The sequence below is a fragment of the Panthera uncia genome, chromosome B1, assembly GCF_023721935.1.
Source record: "Panthera uncia isolate 11264 chromosome B1, Puncia_PCG_1.0, whole genome shotgun sequence".
Taxonomy (NCBI): Eukaryota; Metazoa; Chordata; class Mammalia; order Carnivora; family Felidae; genus Panthera; species Panthera uncia.
In genome coordinates, this window is record NC_064811.1 from 29,582,829 (window position 1) to 29,602,757 (window position 19,929).

Consider the following 19,929-nt stretch of genomic DNA (forward strand, 5'->3'; position numbering starts at 1 on the left):
AGAGTGCTGGGAAATAAACAGAAAATTTTATATAATGACACTTTAGCATGACCTGTAACATCTACTAATGCCCTGAAGAGGTTTGTGTGTGTCAAAGTGGCCCTGAATGCCCTTTAGCCCAGAGAAGTGACTTTCCCAGAAATGTGTAGGATGTTGGGATAACCACCCTTTTATTCATTCAATGAAAATTCCTTACCCTTGCGTGCATTATATTCTACTAGGGAGAGACAGAGAAGCAAATAAGTAAATAAAATGTGCAGTGTGGTGGGAGGAAAAGTGCCTTATAGAAGAATAAAGGAAGGAAAGGACATCAAGAGTCTCACAGAGAGTGGCAGAATTGCAATTTTCAATAGACTCATGAAGGAAGCCATCTTTGAGAAAGTGACATTTGGACAGAGACTTGAAGAAGGTGAGAAAGGAAGCCATAATCCTATAGTAGGGGAGTCTGTCCCAGGCAGAGGGAGTACAAGTGCTACTTAGCAGCGGCAGACGTGTACCTGACATGTGTGAGGAACAGCAAGAAGACTGAAATGGGTGGTAGACAGGGTGTAAGAGCAAAGTTGTAGGAGAGGAGATGAGTACTGATCATTCCTTGAAGGCAACGAGTTTGCCTTTTATTCTAAGTGAAATGGGCAGCCATCTTGTTAACAGAAGAGTCACATGATCTGAGTCAGATCATAGAACAGATTTTCAAACAGTTATAATCTCAGAGGCAAAGGAAGGATTGGGGAGACAAGTTAATGAGCCATTGTAAAAAACCAAGTAAGGAATGATGGTGGCTTAGGGGTAGAGGTGGTAGAGAGGTGTCAGAATACAGAAATGCCCTGAATCAATGGTTCTTGTAAGATTCATTTGGTTCCCCATTTTGCTACCTTTCACTTATCACTTACTCATCTGATGTTTCTAAGCAAAAGCTTATATCTCTACATTTTTACTTTCTATGTCATCTTTGAAAAATATTCCAATTCCCCTCACTGAGAACAAAAGATATCTCTATGAGGTATGCCTAGTAGCTCATAAAATATAAATAAGTTTTGTATTTCTTCATATGACAAATATTTATTGAACAGCTACTGTTCCAAGTTCTTCTAGGAACTGTATACATAATACTGAGGAGAAAGAGGTTCTCAAAAGGTCAGCTAATGGTTGATTTCATAATTTTGGAATGCAGTAAATGGATTTTGTTTTTACTTCTCCTCTAAATATGCCAATGTGGGAGGGAAAAAAAAAAGTAGAATAGTGCAATTTCGGGGTGCCTGGGTGGCTCAGTCAGTTAAGTGTCCAACCCTTGATCTCTGCTCACGTCATGATCTCATGTTTTGTGAATTTGAGCCCCGTGTTGGGCTTCTCCACTGACAGCATGGATCCTGCTTGGGTTTCTGTCTATTTCTCTCTGCCCTTCACCTGCTATGCGCTCTCTGTCTCTGTCTCTGTCTCTGTCTTTCTCTCTCTCAAAATAAATAAACTTAAAAAAAAAAGAATAGTGCAATTTCTTTGTGCTGCTTGTCCCCCCCTACCCCCCGCCCACTGTGACAGGGGTATTCAAAATATAGTGCTATGTCTTGGCAACAATGAAATTCCAACTTAAAAACATGTAAGGTTTCTATTTATAACACTAAAATCATGCTATTTATTACTGTAAATCCTCAACACTTTCCTCTTCATTTCATATTTACATTACAGATCTTTAGTTTAAAAAATTAACTGGCAGTGAGAGGCAGATAAATTTAAGATCTAAATTGAATCAATGTAGCTCTGCTTCACCTTCAGTCTTTATATCCTGCATATAAATATTCTTCATGAATAATTGTGTACACGGCAGGGAGTATCTTTCAAAGGACAGAAGGAGAGATTTATTAAGTTGTATTCTATTGGGACCAAAGTAGCAACTCCAGTAGCATGGAGAAGTTTGCCAGGTGTTACTCTAGTGATCTAAAAATTCTAATTTATCTAATTTACTAGATGACATTTTGGTGACTTCAAAAATTTATCTTTTTTTTTTTTTTTTTTTTTTTTAACCAGCAGGAAACATTCAAGAAGGCAAGCCATGGCTTGTCATTCCTTTCCTAGGACGTCCTAGGGATCATTCTGCTCAAGTAGCCAGGTTGTCTCTTAAATACAAACTTTTGCAGAGACATACTCTAGCACCTTTCCTAACCTGGAGTTATTCAAATTCTAGATTTAACTGTGTGCTTTAGAGATTCACCAAAATGACCTCTAGCAGTCCAACATGGAGAAAAATATTGGTGTCATCTACATCCCTTATTGAACTCTGATTTCATTGGGAAGGTTTTCTCAAAGTGGGAAAGCTTTTCACGAGAAAGAGCTCTGGGTCGTCAATGTTCAGGCTTCTAGGTGTAGGAGGAAGCTGCAACTTAGATATAAAAGCTTCACATTGATATATTTGAAAAAAATGTGTTTTTTGTTTTTTTTTTTGTTTTTACCATACAAATTCAAAAACAGTTGAAGGGTCCTGCTTCTTTCTTATCATTTGCTATTATTACTATCATTTGCTGAGCACTTATTATGTGCTACGCCTTGTGCCAGTCATTTTATCCATGTTATTTCTTTTCGTTCTCAGAACAATCCCAGAAGGTAAGTTTTATTTATCTTGGTTTAAAGATAAGAAAGTTAAGCCTCCAATAAGTTCAGAGATGGGAAAGAACCAGATAAATATTACAATGTAGATAAGTAGCTGGGGCTGGAGCTGGATCTGGATCTCAACATTTGAAACAGTCTTATCTTGACTGCTACAATGTAGCTTACATTTAAATTTTGCTAAGGGTAATGCGACATGTCTTAGGGAAAATGGCATCGCTATTGGAATGGCAAGGTAAAACTGTCATGGTAAAACCCATGAGTGAAAGGTTATCTTCACTAGAGCTCTTGTATTTTCAGTGAGCAGTTGAGAAGATATACCCTTATTTTGGGGAATTAATCAGGTTTCAATAAAAATTTCAGTAACATGAATCTAGTAGCTATTTCATTTTGAAGTTTAGCTAGAACACCTCTATTTTTCTTTCCATTTATTTATTTATAGAGAGAGGGAGTGAGCACAAGTGGTGGAGGGGCAGAGAGAGAGAGAGAGAGAGAGAGAGAAGAAGAGAGAGAACCCCAAGCAGGATCCTCACTGTCAGTGTGGACCCAACGCAGGGCTCGATCTCATGAACTTAAACCGTGAAATCATGACCTGAGCTGAAATCAAGACTTGGACTACTTAAGCCACTGAACCACTCAGGTGCCCCTAGAACATCTCTACTTCTGTGATCCTGGACATTTTTGTATCTGCACTGTCCATAAGGTGCATATGTTGCTATGAAATAGACATATGTTGCTATGAAATATTTGAAATGTGGCTAGAGTGACTGAGGAGTAAATTTCCAATTTATTTAATTTTAATTAATTTCACCATTAATTTTAAAAGCCACATGCTGCTAGTGGCTACCACATGTCTAGAATGCCTATTGTGAGGTCATGATAGGGTACAATATGCTATGAATAGTTAGGGGAGAGACAAAAGACAATTACTGAAAGATAAATGTAATTTTCTAACCACAGAAAGAACGGAATATTTTCAATACTTTTTTGTTAGAGTAAAATGGAATGGAAAGAGAAAATTAAAGATTATTAGGTCTAGAAGCAGCCAGAGAACACCTGGTCCAATTACAGATAAGAAATCTCTGGGGTACCTGGGTGGCTCAGTCAGTTAAACATCCGACTCTTGATTTTGGCTCAGGTCATATCTCATAGGTTCTTGAGTTTCAGCCTCGTGTCGAGCTCTGCTGACAGCACAGAGCCTGCTTGGGATTCTCTGTCTCCCTCTCTCTCTCTGCCCCTCCCCCACTCAGGCTCTCTCTCAAAAATAAATAAACACATAAAAAAAAAAGAAGTCTTTTTAGTAATCTACAGTTTCAGTCTACTGCTGCTAATATTTTGGCAAGAGTCAGTGATACCAAAAAAGCTTAAATTGTATTAAAAATGGAGTAAGAGTTTGGATTTTAAAAATTTAAATAAGGCAAAGTGGTATATCTTAGTAGCAACAAATGCATTTCACTTCTTTTTAGGCAATGGAAAGGATTATGGAAAAGATTACAAGCTTATTTTTCATTTACAAAGAAAACCCAGGCTGGAACTCCAAATCAAAGAGGTGGATGAATTTGGAAACTATAGCTGCCCTCATTATAAGGGCACCATTGTAGTTTATAAAGTACCTAAAGAAAAGATAGTCCACAACTTGGATCAATCTCCTATGCTGGATGAAAACCTTTGTCAGTTGCCAATTTGCAAATTGCCATTGAAGTTGCCAAAGGTAAGTTATTTTACTTCTCTAATTACCATATTTTGTTAACTCTTCATGATTCTCCACCACAATCTATACTTCAGGCACACGGATACGCAAGGTGAAAAGGGAAGGCAGGAATAAAGATAAGGAAGGAGTGGGTATATAATTTTAGAGTGGTGGAATACACTTCAGGATTTTCACTTCCTTTCATATCAGCTTTCTTTAAAATTTTTTTTTTTAGCGTTTATTTATTTTTTGAGAGACAGAGAGAGATAGAGTACCAGCAGGGGAGGGGCAGAGAGAGAGGGAGACCCAGAATTCGAAGCAGGCTCCAGGCTCTGAGCAGCCTGACGTGGGACTGGACCCATGAACTGTGAGATCATGACCTGAGCCAAAGTCAGATGCTTAACTGACTGAGCCACCCAGGCGCTCCAGGATCTACCCAGGTGCACCTCAACTTTCTAATAGCAACAATTCAAGTTGATGCGGTCTTGACAACATGTTCTTAATGATTATAGAAATAATGTCATTCATTTTCTGTAACTGCATAAGAATAACTGGGAAAGAACTTATGAAAACACAGACTACATTTAACAACACAACACTTTTAGGAAATGTCATGTGGGGAATGGGAAAACAACATCAAAATATTTTCATCCAGGCTTATAAAATCCTGTACACTTGTTTTAAGAGTGAATTACTCTTACCTAAAATTCTTATTCTTTTCAGGAAAGTAGGATTGAATTGTTTCTCCTAATAGGTCAAACAAATAATCTTATTGCTGTATATACTATTTTCTTCTATGATCCAGGATTTAGTCCTTCCAAACTATATTCTTAATGAGAAATATAATTGAAAAACTCACTTTATCACTTCAAAGAGTAAATGTATTCTTTAAAGATGCTAAAATTACGTTTTCGTGGTTTTACTTTTTACATTATGAATAGTAGAAATGTGTGTCATGCCATTAGATATGGTACTGATTTTAAGTTAATCAGTAATTAATGAATTTGACAGATATTAATTGAACTCCTGAAATAGGGAATGTATTATGCTAGGCATTATGAAAAATACAGAGATATAGAGAATAATACATGCCCTAAAACTGTGTTGTCCTAAACGATAGCCACTAACCATATGTGTCATGTGTGGGGCACTTGAAATATGGCTAGTCCAAACTGAGAAGTACTGTAAGTATAAAGTACAGACCAGATTTCAAAGACGCAGTACAAAAAATATAAAATAACTCATTAATCATTTGTTTATGTTGATTTTGTAGAAATTATAATATTTGGTTATGGAGTGAAACAAAATACATAATAATAAAATATAGATATAAATAATATAATAAAACATATTATTACTTACTCCATAAAGTTAATTTCACCCATTTAAAAAACATTTTTTTATGTGGCTAACTAGAACCTTTCAAATTGCTTGTCTTTGTCAAACTATATTTTTATGGCACAGTATTGCTCTAAATGATTTACAATCCAGCAAAGTATGTAAAATCTGTACAGTTGACCCTTGAACAACTTCGAGGTTAAGGGCACCAACCCCTGCATAATCAAAAATCTGAGTATAACTTTGACTCTCCCAAAACTTAACTATTATTCGCCAATAGTTGATTGGAAGCCTTACTGATGACATAAACAGTTGATTGACCCATATTGTATATTACATGTTTAATATACTGTATTCTTACAATAAATGAGAAAAGAACATTATTAAGAAAATCATAACGGATATATCCAAATACTATATTTTAGTAGGTGGGAAATCATAGCTCCCTCTTATATACAAATCAGCAGAAGTAGGTGCAGTTTAATATTTTTACCCTATTATCAACTTTTAAAATAAAACTGAGACAGAAGGGAGCCTGTTTAAGATTATCCAGATTGGAATGAATTTTGTGACTTGAATATACTAGAAAACGGGAGTTAGACCCTCTAATGAGAGTTGTAAAGCGTAGTTGTGGGCCACGTCCCAGACTATTCAAATAATTTACTTTTCTGTTTAGAGTCATATCCGTGATTAAGACCAAAGTCTGGGAGGGGGGTGGGGCACGACGTGGGGGTGTGGGATTAAATAGCCAAGGTGCTATTTCAAGCCTGACAACTTCATTCTGTTGTATATTTCCAGTTGTGTTAATCCTAAAGCTACTCTAAGAATCTGTTTTCCATTTCATAGTAATTTTCACTCTTTCTAGATGTTATTTTCTCAGCATTTTTCAGAAATCTGCTTCTTGATAGAAAATTATCTTTCTGTAGATATAACTCGATTTTAACTTAATTTCACTAATATTCATGTTTGGTAGAAAAGTAAAATTGCTGTAAAGGACAAGTCAACTAGTATTTGTGGTTTAGATCTTTGTAGCTTTATTTTATTATATCTTATTTTTTTCCCTTTGGCAAAAAAAGAAAATCATAAGGAAAATGCATTTGCAGTAATGTGATGTATTTATAAATAAAAATCAGTGTATAAGTTGACCCAAGCATTTCAAACCTGCGTTCTTCTAGGGTCAGCTGTATATAAAATCACCTTGTAAGATAGTAAATGATTAGACTAATGGGAAAAACAGTGTACTAATAGTTGTTCAGACGAGGAAAATAGCTTTTCCGGAAGCTGGTACCAATAGGAAATTCATGGTGGTTATGGCATGTTATCTGAGCTTTGTAAGTTGGTAGAAATTTAGCCAATGGAAAGGAAGAAAAAATATGTTATGATGATGGAATGGAATGAGTTGGACTTCGGGTGGTAGGCGTAGCTTAGCATGAATTCATAATTCATGTAATAACCATTATAATAATGCATAATGTCCCAAAAGTCTTTCAAGTGCTTTACATGCCCTATATTATTAAATTCACACATGAGGCTTTACCACTGTTCTCATTTTATAGGAAACTGAGGCATAGAAATTTTACTCAACTTGCCCCTGGTCCCATAGCTAAGGAAGTGTCTGAGCTAGGATTCAAACCCACAACATCTGCTTCCCACAGGTGCAACCACTGTCTGCTCTTGTCTCTTGAGCAGATAAAACTAGGATTTAGATAACCTCCAGGATATAAGATGGATTTTAGGACTTCCATGTTCACCCCTGAAGTTGTACAATAATTTTATGTGTATTATGCCTTAGTTTAAAGGTGATATTAAAATTAAAAACTGATATGGCATGGATTCTGGCTACATTGAAAGTAGCCATATCAACAGAGGTGCTGGGTTATAGAGACATTAACTCTTTACTTGCTGGTTTGGGGGAGATTCTGGGGTTCCTGGGAGGCATTTGCAGGGTAGCAGAGTCTACTAAACCATTTATACTTAAAATTATATTTAAGAACAGTGTATCTATATAGGTGTGTACCCACCATCAGTTTTTCCTCTGTGCATTTTCACTTCCGTCTTAGGGCCTTTGTACTTGTTCACTATGCTTAGGGCTCTCTTCCCTCAGTCGAGTAGCTGGTTCTTTATCATTCAGGTTCAGCTCATAAATCACCTCCTATAATTATCCCCCCCATCTCCTTATCTAAAGCCACTCTTTAACCCATTAGCCCTTTAAAATTTACTTCATAACACTTACTATTAATTGAAAGTAATAGAGTCATGTATTTGTTCGTGAACTTTCCATCTGCCTTTGCTCCTTGAGAAAGCAAGCTCCGCGAGTGAAAGACCTTGTCTCCTTGTTCTGGCTGTACCGTGGGTGACTAGAACAGTGCCTGGCACATCATAGGAACTTTAAATATTTGTGACTGGATCAAAGAGGAAAGGTCTGTACCATTTGTTAGGTTCTAAAAATTAGAATTAAAATTAGATTTTAAGAACTATGGACTTAATACTCCAATTCTCTTGTCCAGTGGTTCACAGCCTCATTTATAAACACTTAGCTGGTGGGCCAAGGAGTTGATTTGGATCAACACGAAGATTTGGGAGCAGAGCAAGAGAGGAAGGAGACACTGGGGGCCTTCTCCAGGTAGCTCCACTTAACACATTACCTCCTAAGGTCACTATGTTGTTCAGCTGCTATAGGGAGATCGGCGGGAGACAAATAAGGAGGCTTAGAATCTTCTGGCAGGAGGTGGTGAAGGCCTCACTGTGATAGTGGCAAACAATGGAAAGAAAGCCCCTTATGTTAGGGAGGACAGACTTGAAGTCCAAAATGTGATACAAATTCAGCTCTCAGTTTTTGGTATTTTCTCTGATTTCATGAATCAACTGGCCAAATTAGCCAAGCCATACAATTTAAGGTTTTATATGGATTTTGCTCAGTAAAAGTCTGTGTGAGTGATTGTCTAGGTCTTTTGCACAAGTTCTTCCTCTGCCTTGATTCTGCTTGCCTGAACAAATCCTACTGGTCATCCTTTACAGCTCTGTTGAGGTGTGGCTTCTCCCAGGAAGCCTTCCTTGATTTCCCCTTTCATATCGACTTTGATGTGCTTGGTTTCCACAACACCTGTACCTCCCCTATTGCTGCAGTTACCATATTGTATTATCATCACTTGTTTCTCAGTAGATATATATCTCTCGGTCTTTTTGTTTGTTTTTGCCCTCCTAAAGAGTCTCTCTGGACATCTTTTCCTCTAATCAACCCTCCCCACTAAATTTTAATATCACAGATACAGAGTATGCATATTTGTATTTTATAAACTAAAAGTGTAAAACATTTTCATCTTGCCCAAGAGCTAATTTTCTTTCAATTTGCATTGCCAGTGTCAGGCATACAGTACATGCTTGATAAATGTTTGTGAATAATTAGAGGGATGAGACGATTTCTTCAAATCTTAAGACTGACCAGTTTTGACACTGTGGATCTTGAAACTGTATGGACATTTAAAAAAGATGTTTATTTATTTATTTTGAGAGAGGGAAAGAGAGCAGGGGAGGGGCAGAGGGAGAGGTAGAGAGAGAGAATCCCAAGTAGGCTCCACGCTCAGTGCGAGCCTGTTGCTGGGCTTGATTGCACAACCTCAAGATCACGACCTGAGTCGAAATCAAGAGTCTGGCCCTCAACAGACTGAACCACCCAGGCGTCCCTGGCTTGCTTAAACATAGTACATTTTACTCCGCTGATCTTCATATATGAATCTACTGCTCATAGCCTTTGGTCCTTCCTTTTTCTTCCAGATGGGTTTGTATAGGGCTATCCAGATTCACCCTTTTGGTCCTTTTACATGCTTAAATCTTTACTAGAAGTTTCTTGGGTTCAGAAAAAAATCTGTGGCTATATAAGCTTTTCTCTCTTTTCAAAGTAATATACCCAAATGGGAATTGAAACCAGACCTTTAGTCTGTGAGGACAGATTTCTTCCAAAAAGTTCATAATTAAAAAAAAAAAAAAAATTTGACCTCAGCTTCACAGTAGTAGAATACCCTCTTTTTCAGGAAATGAAAATATCCCTATTATATGGAGCTTGGCATTAATGAACACTACATTATGCACACATTTGTACATGTAGCATAAATTACATGAAGGCATTTGTCAAAATTAAAAGTGCTTTTCACACAGAAGATAAGTAGTAACTATTTAGATGTATGTATATAAACATACACATTCACATACACATAATTATAATCTGTGATCTTAATGTACTGCCTGATTCCCAAAGATGTGAAAACATAGGACCCATTACTTCATGCTTGTGAAGGACTCTGTCTCATCCTTTAGCCTCCAAATTCCATTCATGCATATATTAATTCATTCAACAAACACTTTTGTACCCCATGGACCAGACATACAACAGTGTTCCTTTAGGTACGGTCTCTTCCTCTTACCTCTCCACAGATTATTGTCAACCCAGAGGGCAGAATGAGCCTCTAAACCATCAGTCAGATCATTTTCTGACTTTGCTCCAAACCTTGCAATGGCTCCTGGTTTCACTCAGAGTAAAAGACTGTGTCTGAACTTGACTCCCATTGATGCTAAGACCTTCTCTCCCCCACTCTTCACTTGTTCAACTCTCGCCACAACACCCTCTTGATGTTCTTGGAACTTGCCACACATGCTTCTGCTTCAGATCCTTATGTTAGTGGTTCCCTGGCCTGGAATGTCCTTCCATCCATCAGATACCTACATGGCCAACACCCTCACCTCCTTCAGTTCTTCGATCAAATTTCACCTTCTCTCTGAGGCTTACTCTGATTCTATTTCTTATTGCAGTGTATCTTACCCACACAAACCAACAATCCTGGTCCTCTTTAACTTGCTCTGTAGTTTTGCTTTCCTCTAAAGCATTGATACCTCCTAACATTTATTTCCTTGTTGATTATGTTTATCATAGGAACACTTACTTCACCACTAAAATGTGAGCTTCTTGAGGGCAAGGACCTTTATCTGTTGTCCATTGCTGCACCTCAGGGCCCTAGAATAGTGCCTGGCATAGGTTAGGTGCTCAGATACATTGGTTGAATTAACTTTCAAATAGAGCTTGTATTTTCAATACCCAAAGTGCAAAGAGCAAAGTGAGAAGTGCCGAGAAGGAAAGTGAATTAGCATCAGAGGGTTGGCAGAATTTGTAATATATGCTTACAGATGTGATAGCCAGCACAGGCCTCACTGTGGAGCCCCTTCTGGGCCAAAGAGTAACAGTGACAGGAAGCTCATCTGCCTGCGTGGCCAAGAGAGCACCATGGCGAGGGAAACAACATGTTCCCAGACTGCCATGGGCATGAGATTTTAACCAAGGACTCCGTAGCAAATGCTCATGGGAGGAGCAGAGAGAGGTGATTAGGTTTGAGAGATAAAGAGGATCTTCATGATAATTCCATTTCAATCTAATCTTCCGAAAATGGTCACATAATCAATACATGTGAAAATGTATGAAGGAAAAGAGTAAGGATTGGTCTCTACATCTTTCTTAAGTTGTGCTTCAAACTTTCTTCTTTTACAAAATATTGAAGGAAACTCAGTTCACACCACGTCTATGTGTGCTTTGGCAGAAACAGGGCAATTTCAAAAAACTGTCAAAGATTCTTTTTTAGGTGGAAGGAAGTGGTGTGTGCGTATGTACTTCTGAAATCACGTCACAAAGGTAACTGTGCCATTTGGTTATTTGTGCTAGATTGAGTTGTGACTGCCTTTCATTCTTGTTTGTCTGCTGGGAGGCTTTGCTTTGAAGGAGAGGGGCGCTCTGGGTCTGGTGGCTGTTTTCTGTGGGAGGCTGTCAGGGCCGTAGTTTTCTAGTCATATCTACCCTACATATTTACGTAAGCCATCTGTTGACCCAAGTTTTGCCTAGTCTGAACTTCCTCTTTTTTAAAAAAAAAAAAACTGAACTCATGACATGTGATTTCTAGTAAATAATGATACTGCTTCAACACTTGCTTTCTCACCACATGAAGTAACTTGCGTTGTCAAAGAGAGGAAGCAGGCAGAGGCAAGTGCACCATTTACCTCATTAGAAGTGATATACTTCACCTTCTCACCACTTCAGATTGCCATCTCCCTGTCCTTTCAGGAATGACATGTTTTTCAGTGATTTTTTTCTAGGCATATGAGACACTAAGAGACGATCTCAACTACAAAACTGTGAAGACCCCAAGCTATTGAACATCTTTACACTCACAGCCTCTTCAATTCTACTTAGGCTTTTATTTGTAATAATTTACAAAGTTGGATTAAGGCTCGAGAATGGAATGGGACTTAATAGTCCATTGCTAGCTATGAATAAAGCAGATTTTTTTTTAAGTTTTTTTATTTTGAAAGAGAGAGAGCAGTATGAGTGGGGAAAAGAAGAGAGAGAGGGAGAGAGAGAATTCCAAGCAGGCTCTGCACTGTCAGCACAGAGCCCAATGTGGGACTCAAATTCATGAACCATGAAATCATAACATGAGCGGAAATCAAGAGTCAGACACTTAACTGAGTGAGCCACCCAGGAGCCCTGAAGAAAGCAGATTTTAAAAGGTGTCTGCTTTTAAAATAAAACTGTGCAAGAGGAATCAGAGTTTGTTGGCTTTTGCATGTGAGTGTTTGGGGGGGGGGGGGTAGTGGAGCGGAGACATTGTAAACCTAATGGTGATTTTGGAATTTTCTGTAACTTAGTTTCATGCTTTCTATATTATAGTTAATTATAATAACATTTATGTCGCTTTATGCACCACCCCTGTCAATTATGGAAAGAAGTCATTAAAATCTTGGTAAGGAGAGATATCACGTCAATTTTCTTTCTTAACCTGTGAAACGTTTACAAAGCCCTCTCTTTACAGTGTTGTAAGTCTGGCTCTCCTTGGCTCTTTGCTGACATGCCCTCTGTGACTGCAGTCTTACCTTCCTCTGAGCCATCAGAATGGCCTTCAAAGACAGTCTTGACTATGTCACTGAAAAATCTGGTTTATATTGTACATGAGATGTTTGAGGGTGAAAATGATCAAAACTGGTTTAGTTAGAAACAGGATCCTTTTCTGGAAGCAGCTTTGCCCACCAACTTAATCAGAAGAGCACCTTTCCCTTCTCTTGCCCTTCTCCTTCCTATTCATCTACCCCTTCCCTTTTCTTTGTCCTCTCCCCTCTCCTCCTCTTCTCCCTCACTCTTCTCTATCTTCCCCTTTCTCTTTATCTGTCCATCTTGACCCTTCCTCCTCATTCTTCCTCCTTCATGGTCTGTTCATACAAGGGAAGGTTTTCTGTGCTCAGCAGGCAGTATAATTAAACCAGGAATTGTGCCCTACAATTCTTGTGCCCAAGAGTTCTTTTATAAAGCAAACTCATATATTCTTGTCTCTCTGGGAAAATTTAACAAAAAAAGTAATTGATGTGTTTGCACTTATTCTCTTAAAATAATGTTTACTGAGCAAAAGATGATGTTCATTAATTCAAACAATTTCTAGCTTATGAACTCCAACCATAATGTTTTTGTGTAGAAATGTCAGTCAACATGTCAAATACTAATTAAATACCAACTATATATGAGATACTATGTAGGGTCTAAAAGATAATAGTAATATTGGTCAAAGTCCTAGCGTTAGGAAATTACAGTCCAGTTCAGGAAATAAAGCACAAACACTTTAAACATTATAAAACAATGCAAGAGATAGATCATAATAGAATACGACAATCTAGTAATATCACAGGACAGACACTGGTGATTAACTGCAAATGAATGGTGGAGATGTTAAGTGCCAGGACATTTCAGAGAAGGGAGTGATTTCTGTGGCCGAGGTAACCTGGGACACTTCACAGAGCAAGACAGTTGTAGAGAATGCTTAGGTCCTGGAAAGGACAGAGAAAAAAGCAGCAAGTTCCACACAAGAAGGATAGCTTGAGCTGAAACTTTGAAGTGGCAAAGCAGATGATGTGTTTTATGAAAGGACAATGTGTAGATCTGTGTGGTCATTGGAAATAAATTGGGGAAAGATTATGGAGGGCTTTGAATGGCTTGATAAGTCAATCAAATGTCTCCGTGATATTTTTACACAATTTGTCAAAATTTGTCGAAAGAATGGGATTGGTTTCATGATACAAAGGACATGTGTGAAGTAGAGATTCAAACCAGAAATCCTTAGCGTATAAGCAAACAAAAATATCCCTTGGCCACTGAGGATGGAGAAGTAGGTATCTTATTAATTGATAACTAAGCTAATCTTTTATCCTATAAATAATTGGAAAGTGTTAACCAGGAGGGTGACATGATCAAATTTCATTAGCGTATCATTGTGACAGGGTATAAGAATAACTATGAAAGAGATGAGTTTAGCAACAGTAAAATAGAGGGCTAACGAAATAGTCCATGGGAGAGATGGCCTGATATTAAGACCATGGTGGTAAGGATGGCAGGCAGAGAACAGAGTCAGAGAGCAATTTAGGATTGGGGACCAACTGGACTTGGTGGTAGAGTGAATTTGTGTGGGGATTGGGAGGTAGCAGGACATTCAGAGAAAGTTGCGGGGAGGGTGGTGCTTCCTAGGGTGCCTCCTAGGACACCAGTTTGAGTGATGGTCCTGTGATACAACACAGAGTTTCACTGACTTTAGTATGGAATTGCGTTCAAACTTGCATTTCATTTCCGTTCCCCCTAATATTGCCCTAAACAATAGATGGTTGTTACTTCCTTTTTGAAGGCTTACCACCAGCTCCCTTTACTGCTCTACATCACACCCTGGCAGGGTGGTTTTCTCAAAGACAAATGTGGTTTTATCAGTCTTATACATAGCATATAAAGCCCTTCACAAATCACCACAACTTACCCTTCAACCCCTTCATATTACATTTACTCAAGTGACATTTTTTCTCCAATGCCACTTAAAGACTCATTTCTTTTACACATTATGGTCTTAACTACCTCAGAGGCTCTTCCCACAGCTGCCCTTGGGACAGCACTGACTCCACACTTAGCTCTAAGATCATCTCTTTAGAAGAAGCACAGTTAGGTAGTGGGCCTCCTCGGGGCTGGAGGCATAACTCGCTTAATTTTGTAAACACATCTGGTAAGCATTCAATAATGTTTTGTCGAACTATTTAACGAATAAGTGAACGCATTTATTAAATAAATGAATGCTGGGGAAATTGATAAGACAAATGAAGGAGCCTTAACAGCTGACAAAAGCTTTACCTGTTTCCTTTCCCAGCTAACAGTTAACATTTAGCAAAAGCCTGTGTCATGCCCTCAAAGGAATGACTAATATGGGGATTTTACAGCTGTGGTCAGACCTGGAAGATGTTTGTGGCTATCCAGGCCTTTCCCGGTAACATTCGTATCACTCTTTCTGGTAGAAAGTCTACTCCTATCTATAAGCCAAAAAAGAAAAAAAAGAAACAAAAAAAAAAAAAAAAAAGAAAAGAAAAAGAAAGAAAGAAAGAAAGAAAGAAAGAAAGAAAGAAGAGAAAAGAAAAGAAAAAGAGAAAAAGCAAAACAAAAAATCATCAGGAAGTTAGAAAACAAATTCGAAATTGGATATTAGAATCTAATTCTAGAATCTTGAAATCAGAACACACTAGAGAAAAATAATGCTCAGAGTTGAACAGGCACTTTGACAGGTCTTGAGGATTGACCAAAACTCTCTGGGATTGTAATTTAAAAGTGGAATAATAGAGAGAGGAGGTAGAACTTCATAAAAGTGTTAACAGTGCTGTGTATGTTTGACTTGTTCGGCTGCTTTTAAAATGAAGTGTCTCCCACGTAGCTGCATTTATAGATCAAAGGCGTCTGCTTTTGCCAGAATTGCTTGGCATAGTGGGCAAAGTTTTAAGCATATTAAGAGTAGTTACCATTTACCCAGTGTTTGCTATGTTCCAGGAATATTTGAAGTGCTCTGTATATTTTGTGTCACTAAAACCTCACTGTAGTTAGGGTACAGGTACCGCTTTGCCTATTGGTAGATACAAAAAATGAACACGGAAACATTAATTTCTAAATTATATTTATCCGTTCCAGACTGATTTTGACAACTTTTCTTTATTGACTCAATGTATATACTACATATATCTTCTGAATTATCCAGAACCTTTCTCAGTCTATCTGTAGCCATCTCTGAAAGCCTCTTCCTTCTATCTGTCCAAGCTCCTTAAATCAGTTGGGGTTTCCTGAATCGGTCTTTCTGGTGATCAGGGTCCTGAAGCTGTCTCCTTTTGTGACTGACTCCTTCAAAGGCTGAGAGATATTTAATCTCTTCCTCTTGACAAAGCCACAATCAAATTAAAGCCTTAAAAAGAGCCATTTTCCAAGGAGCAATTGAAAAAAAAAATAATGAAAATAAAACATAAGCTTGGCTGCAAGCAAAATATGCATGGTTTTAGGACTAAGAAAGACCGGAGCTTAAACAAAGGTACGGATTCGGGTTTCTTCTGGGATTGGTAGTGGTCTGATTTCATTTTGAAAAAACTTAATTTCTAGATTTATCTCTAAGTTAGACCGCTCTTGGTCAGCTCTTCTTGTTCTGATCTCGGTTCTTTCTCTCTCTTTCTCTCTTTCACTTTAATCTTACTTCTCTGTGGGTTTATGCTGGTCTTCAGATTTCTCTACATAAAGGCACTTCCTTTTATTGTGTGGGCCAAGTACTCTGCCTAAGCTTTCAGGAAGTTCTACACTGACTGTGCTGTTACAACAATATCAAGATGAAAACAGCAAGAGGCTATGTATTGGCTGATATTGGTGTCTTTTAATTTATTTATTTTAAAAGCCTGTGTAGAGAATATTTTGAGGGTATCGGAGTTATAAATCATCATCAAAAAGCAAGGGGCGGGGATTTTCAAAAGCACACAAAAATAGAGAAAATAATAATGAATTTACATTGACCCATCATCTTCTGCCATTCTTGTTTCCTCTAATATCCCTGGGTTTTTTTCTTTTTTGGTTTTTTTTTTTTTTTTTTTTTTTTGGATATTTTAAAGCAAATCACAGATACTATGTCACTTTACTTGTAAATAACTCTCTCTGTTTCCTAAGAGGTAAGGACTTAAAAAAAGACCACAATACCATTGCTACCCCCAACAATATTAGCAATTCTTACTTGATTTTCTCTTTTTATAATTTTCTCTTTTTATAGTTAATTTGTTCAAAAACAAGGTTCAAGAAATGTCCACACATTGCATTTGTCTGTGTCTCTGCCACAATTGGTTGAATTTTCAGCGTAGCTCGTGTGCTTGATTTCAAGCTACCCTCCCAGCATACTTTGCGGGTAGGAACCATCGTCTCTGTCTCAGAGAGTGTAGTAAGCGAATTTCAATGACTTGCCTCAACTTGCACGACCTCACAGGGCCAGAGGCTGTGTCAGGACCCACTTCAAAGTCATTCCCGTTTCATGTAGTCCCATGTCCCTTTTTCCCTGAGCAAGCCAGATCCTTGCTTACATTACATCTGCCACTTTTATTACGATGTCATGCTGCCTCTCATACCCTCTGCCCCTTCAGGGTGTTTGGCAATTCCAGACTTTTCAAAGAGCCAGACTGGCTGTACCTTTTGTCGAAACTAAGTTTTGGAATAGAGCAGCCATAGACTATGATGGCGGTTTCCTTTGCTATTTGGAATTTTTCAGAAGCAGATTTTCTCTGTCAACTTGGTGTTAAATGCGCAGTCACTTCTGAACAGCTCAAAAAGGTCTTCTGTTTAACTCACGGGTGACATCAGTTCACAGAACCTCCTTTCCAGAGCAGAGATCATCACTGTCCGTTTAATATGATGAAGGCTCCAGCTTTCTCTGGCTTAGGTCATGAGTTCACATTCCTTGCTTTTTTTTGGTGATTTATAACTCAGATACCCTCCAAATATCCTCTACAGTTTTAAAAGAACAAAAATACATTACATATATGTTTATAGCAAAAGATGGTTCCTAGCAAATAAAAGGGAGTGTTCAGTTATACTGCTTTTTTCTAAATTTTGGAATTGGAAGAACTTTTCTTTTTGAAGGACGATAACATACCAACTTTAAATAAAATGGATTCACATGGTGAGAGAGTTATTCTCTTTCTAATCCTTTCCCTGATCTTCTGAGTAGATCTCAGGTTAGTGTTAGCATATTTTCACATCTCTCTAACACAAAATCTCCCCTGTTAACAAGCAGAGAATAATTCTTAGGCTCAGAAATCTTGGCTGGCAACAGAATTCAACAATATTGTTTAATTGTATTCATTTTTAAGATTTTCATGTGGTTATTTAAGTGAAATGTTTTTTCCACTTATGATTCAAATATGGGTTCCTTTTAAAACTGTATTTTGTAGGTTGGGTGCTTGGGTGGCTCAGTTAGTTAAGTGTCCAACTTCAGCTCAGGTCATGATCTCGCAGTTTGTGGGTTCAAGCCCCACATTGGGCTCTGTGATGACAGCTCAGAGCCTGGAGCCTGCTTTGGATTCTGTGTCTCCCTCTCTCTCTGCCCCTTCTCTGCTTATACTTGCTCTCTCTCTCAAAAATAAGTAAATAAACATTTTTAAAAAACTGTATTTTGTAGGTTAAAAGCAGTACTTCTACAGAAAAAAATTAAGTAATGACAGCTATTGTTTTGAGCACTTATTACATACAATGTCCTGCTTTAAGTTACCTGATAGAACCCAGGGTTTTCAGGGTGCCTGCCTGGCTCAGTCAGTAGAGTGTATGATTCTTCATCTTGGGGTTGTGAGTTTCGGCCCCATGATGACTGTAGAGATTACTTAAAATAAATAAAATAAAATAAAAAAGAATTCAATGTTTCTGTCAATGACACTACGAAGCAGGTCCTATTATCATGTTGTAAGTGAGGAAAGCGAGGCACGAAGGAATACTTTCAGATCACAAGTTTAATAAGTAGTAGGGTTAGGAGCTGAGCAGAGCTCTTTCCCTTCACCTAATACTGGCTCCCAGTCTGGAGCAGTAAAGTGGATATATATAAATGGTGAGTGTAACACAAGAAGTACTAGAATCGTTCAGAGAACATCTTGCCTTACAACCTTCACGTTCCATACACGTTTTAACTTACAGGTTAAAAATAAATGACCTGTATTCTTACAAATGTTATTTTACATATGATATCCATCTCTTAGTGTGTACATTTTTGGTCAAACTATTTTACCTCTCTACACCTCAGTTTTCTCATTGTAAAGTACCTCATTGTAGTTGTACCTAACAACTACCTCACAAGGTTATGGATATAGCAGACTATACCAAGGTCATATGATATACTTTACATGGCTGCGGTAATTACCGGTACATGATAAATAGCACAAAATAGTAGCTGATATCATTATCTGGAGTCAATAGTATTTACTGTTTGGGTTAGGGCTTTCGACAGACCCAGGTTTTAAGACCATGTTACCTCAGAGAAGTGACATCTGTGAAATGGGGATGACAGTTATTGAAATTCTTGTCATGCGTTTGGAATGAAATGATAATAGTTACCTGTTTAGCCCAATTCCTCTTACATTGCTTTGGATCTCTAGCATTCCTTTTCGGTTCTTTCTCAGAAATTCCATCTCTCTGCTTATATTCCCCATCTGTTCTTACATGCTGTTCACTTTTTCCATTAGAGCCCTTAGCACTTTACTCCAAGTTTTCTAAACTTTTTGGCTTGATAATTCTAACATCCTTGACGTATCTGGGTCTGGCTCTGACAATTTTGTTTCCTCAATTTGTGGTTTTGCCTTTTAGTAGATCTTATCATTTTTTCTTGATAAGTGATCCTGATGTACTGGGTAAAAGGAACTACTTTAAATAGGCCTTGAGTAATGTGATTGTAAGTGTGGGGGAGGGGAGCTGTTCAATAGTCTTATGATGAGGTCTCAGTGTTCAATGAGCCTGTACCTCTGTCTATGAACTTCACATGTGCCTCTTAGCCCACTTCCTAACTTCCCCAGCCTGTGGAACAGGATGGCTACAGGGGGTTGGAGTTGAGTAGTTCCCTTCTCCCATGGAAAGTGTTAGAGGGACCAGGGAGGCAAACCATAAGAGACTCCAAAATACAGAGAACAAACTGAGGGGTGCTGGAGGGGTGTTGGGTGGAGGGATGGGCTAAATGGGTGATGGGCATTAAGGAGGGTACTTGTCGGGATGGGCGCTGGATGTTATATGCAATGATGAATCACTAAATTCTACTCCTGAAATGAAACTAAATAAATAAATTAAAATTAAAAATTAAAACAATAAACAGTTAAAAAAAAAAAAAAGAGGGACCTAGATTTGGGTATTTCCCTTCTCTAGGGTCAGTTAGGCTCTAATAAAACCCCAGCAGATCAGGCTCTGGTTATACAGTTTCTAC

At 38.0% G+C, this 19,929-nt stretch overlaps 1 protein-coding gene across 1 annotated transcript in view; it reads left to right on the forward strand.

Annotated features, from left to right (window-relative positions):
* Positions 1-19,929, forward strand: part of DTHD1 (death domain containing 1) — a 71,575-nt gene that overhangs the window by 29,263 nt on the left and 22,383 nt on the right. Inside the window, exon 8 of the mRNA XM_049630421.1 lies at positions 4,065-4,309. Coding sequence (XP_049486378.1) covers positions 4,065-4,309 — 245 coding nt within the window. The remainder of the gene's footprint in view (positions 1-4,064; positions 4,310-19,929) is intronic.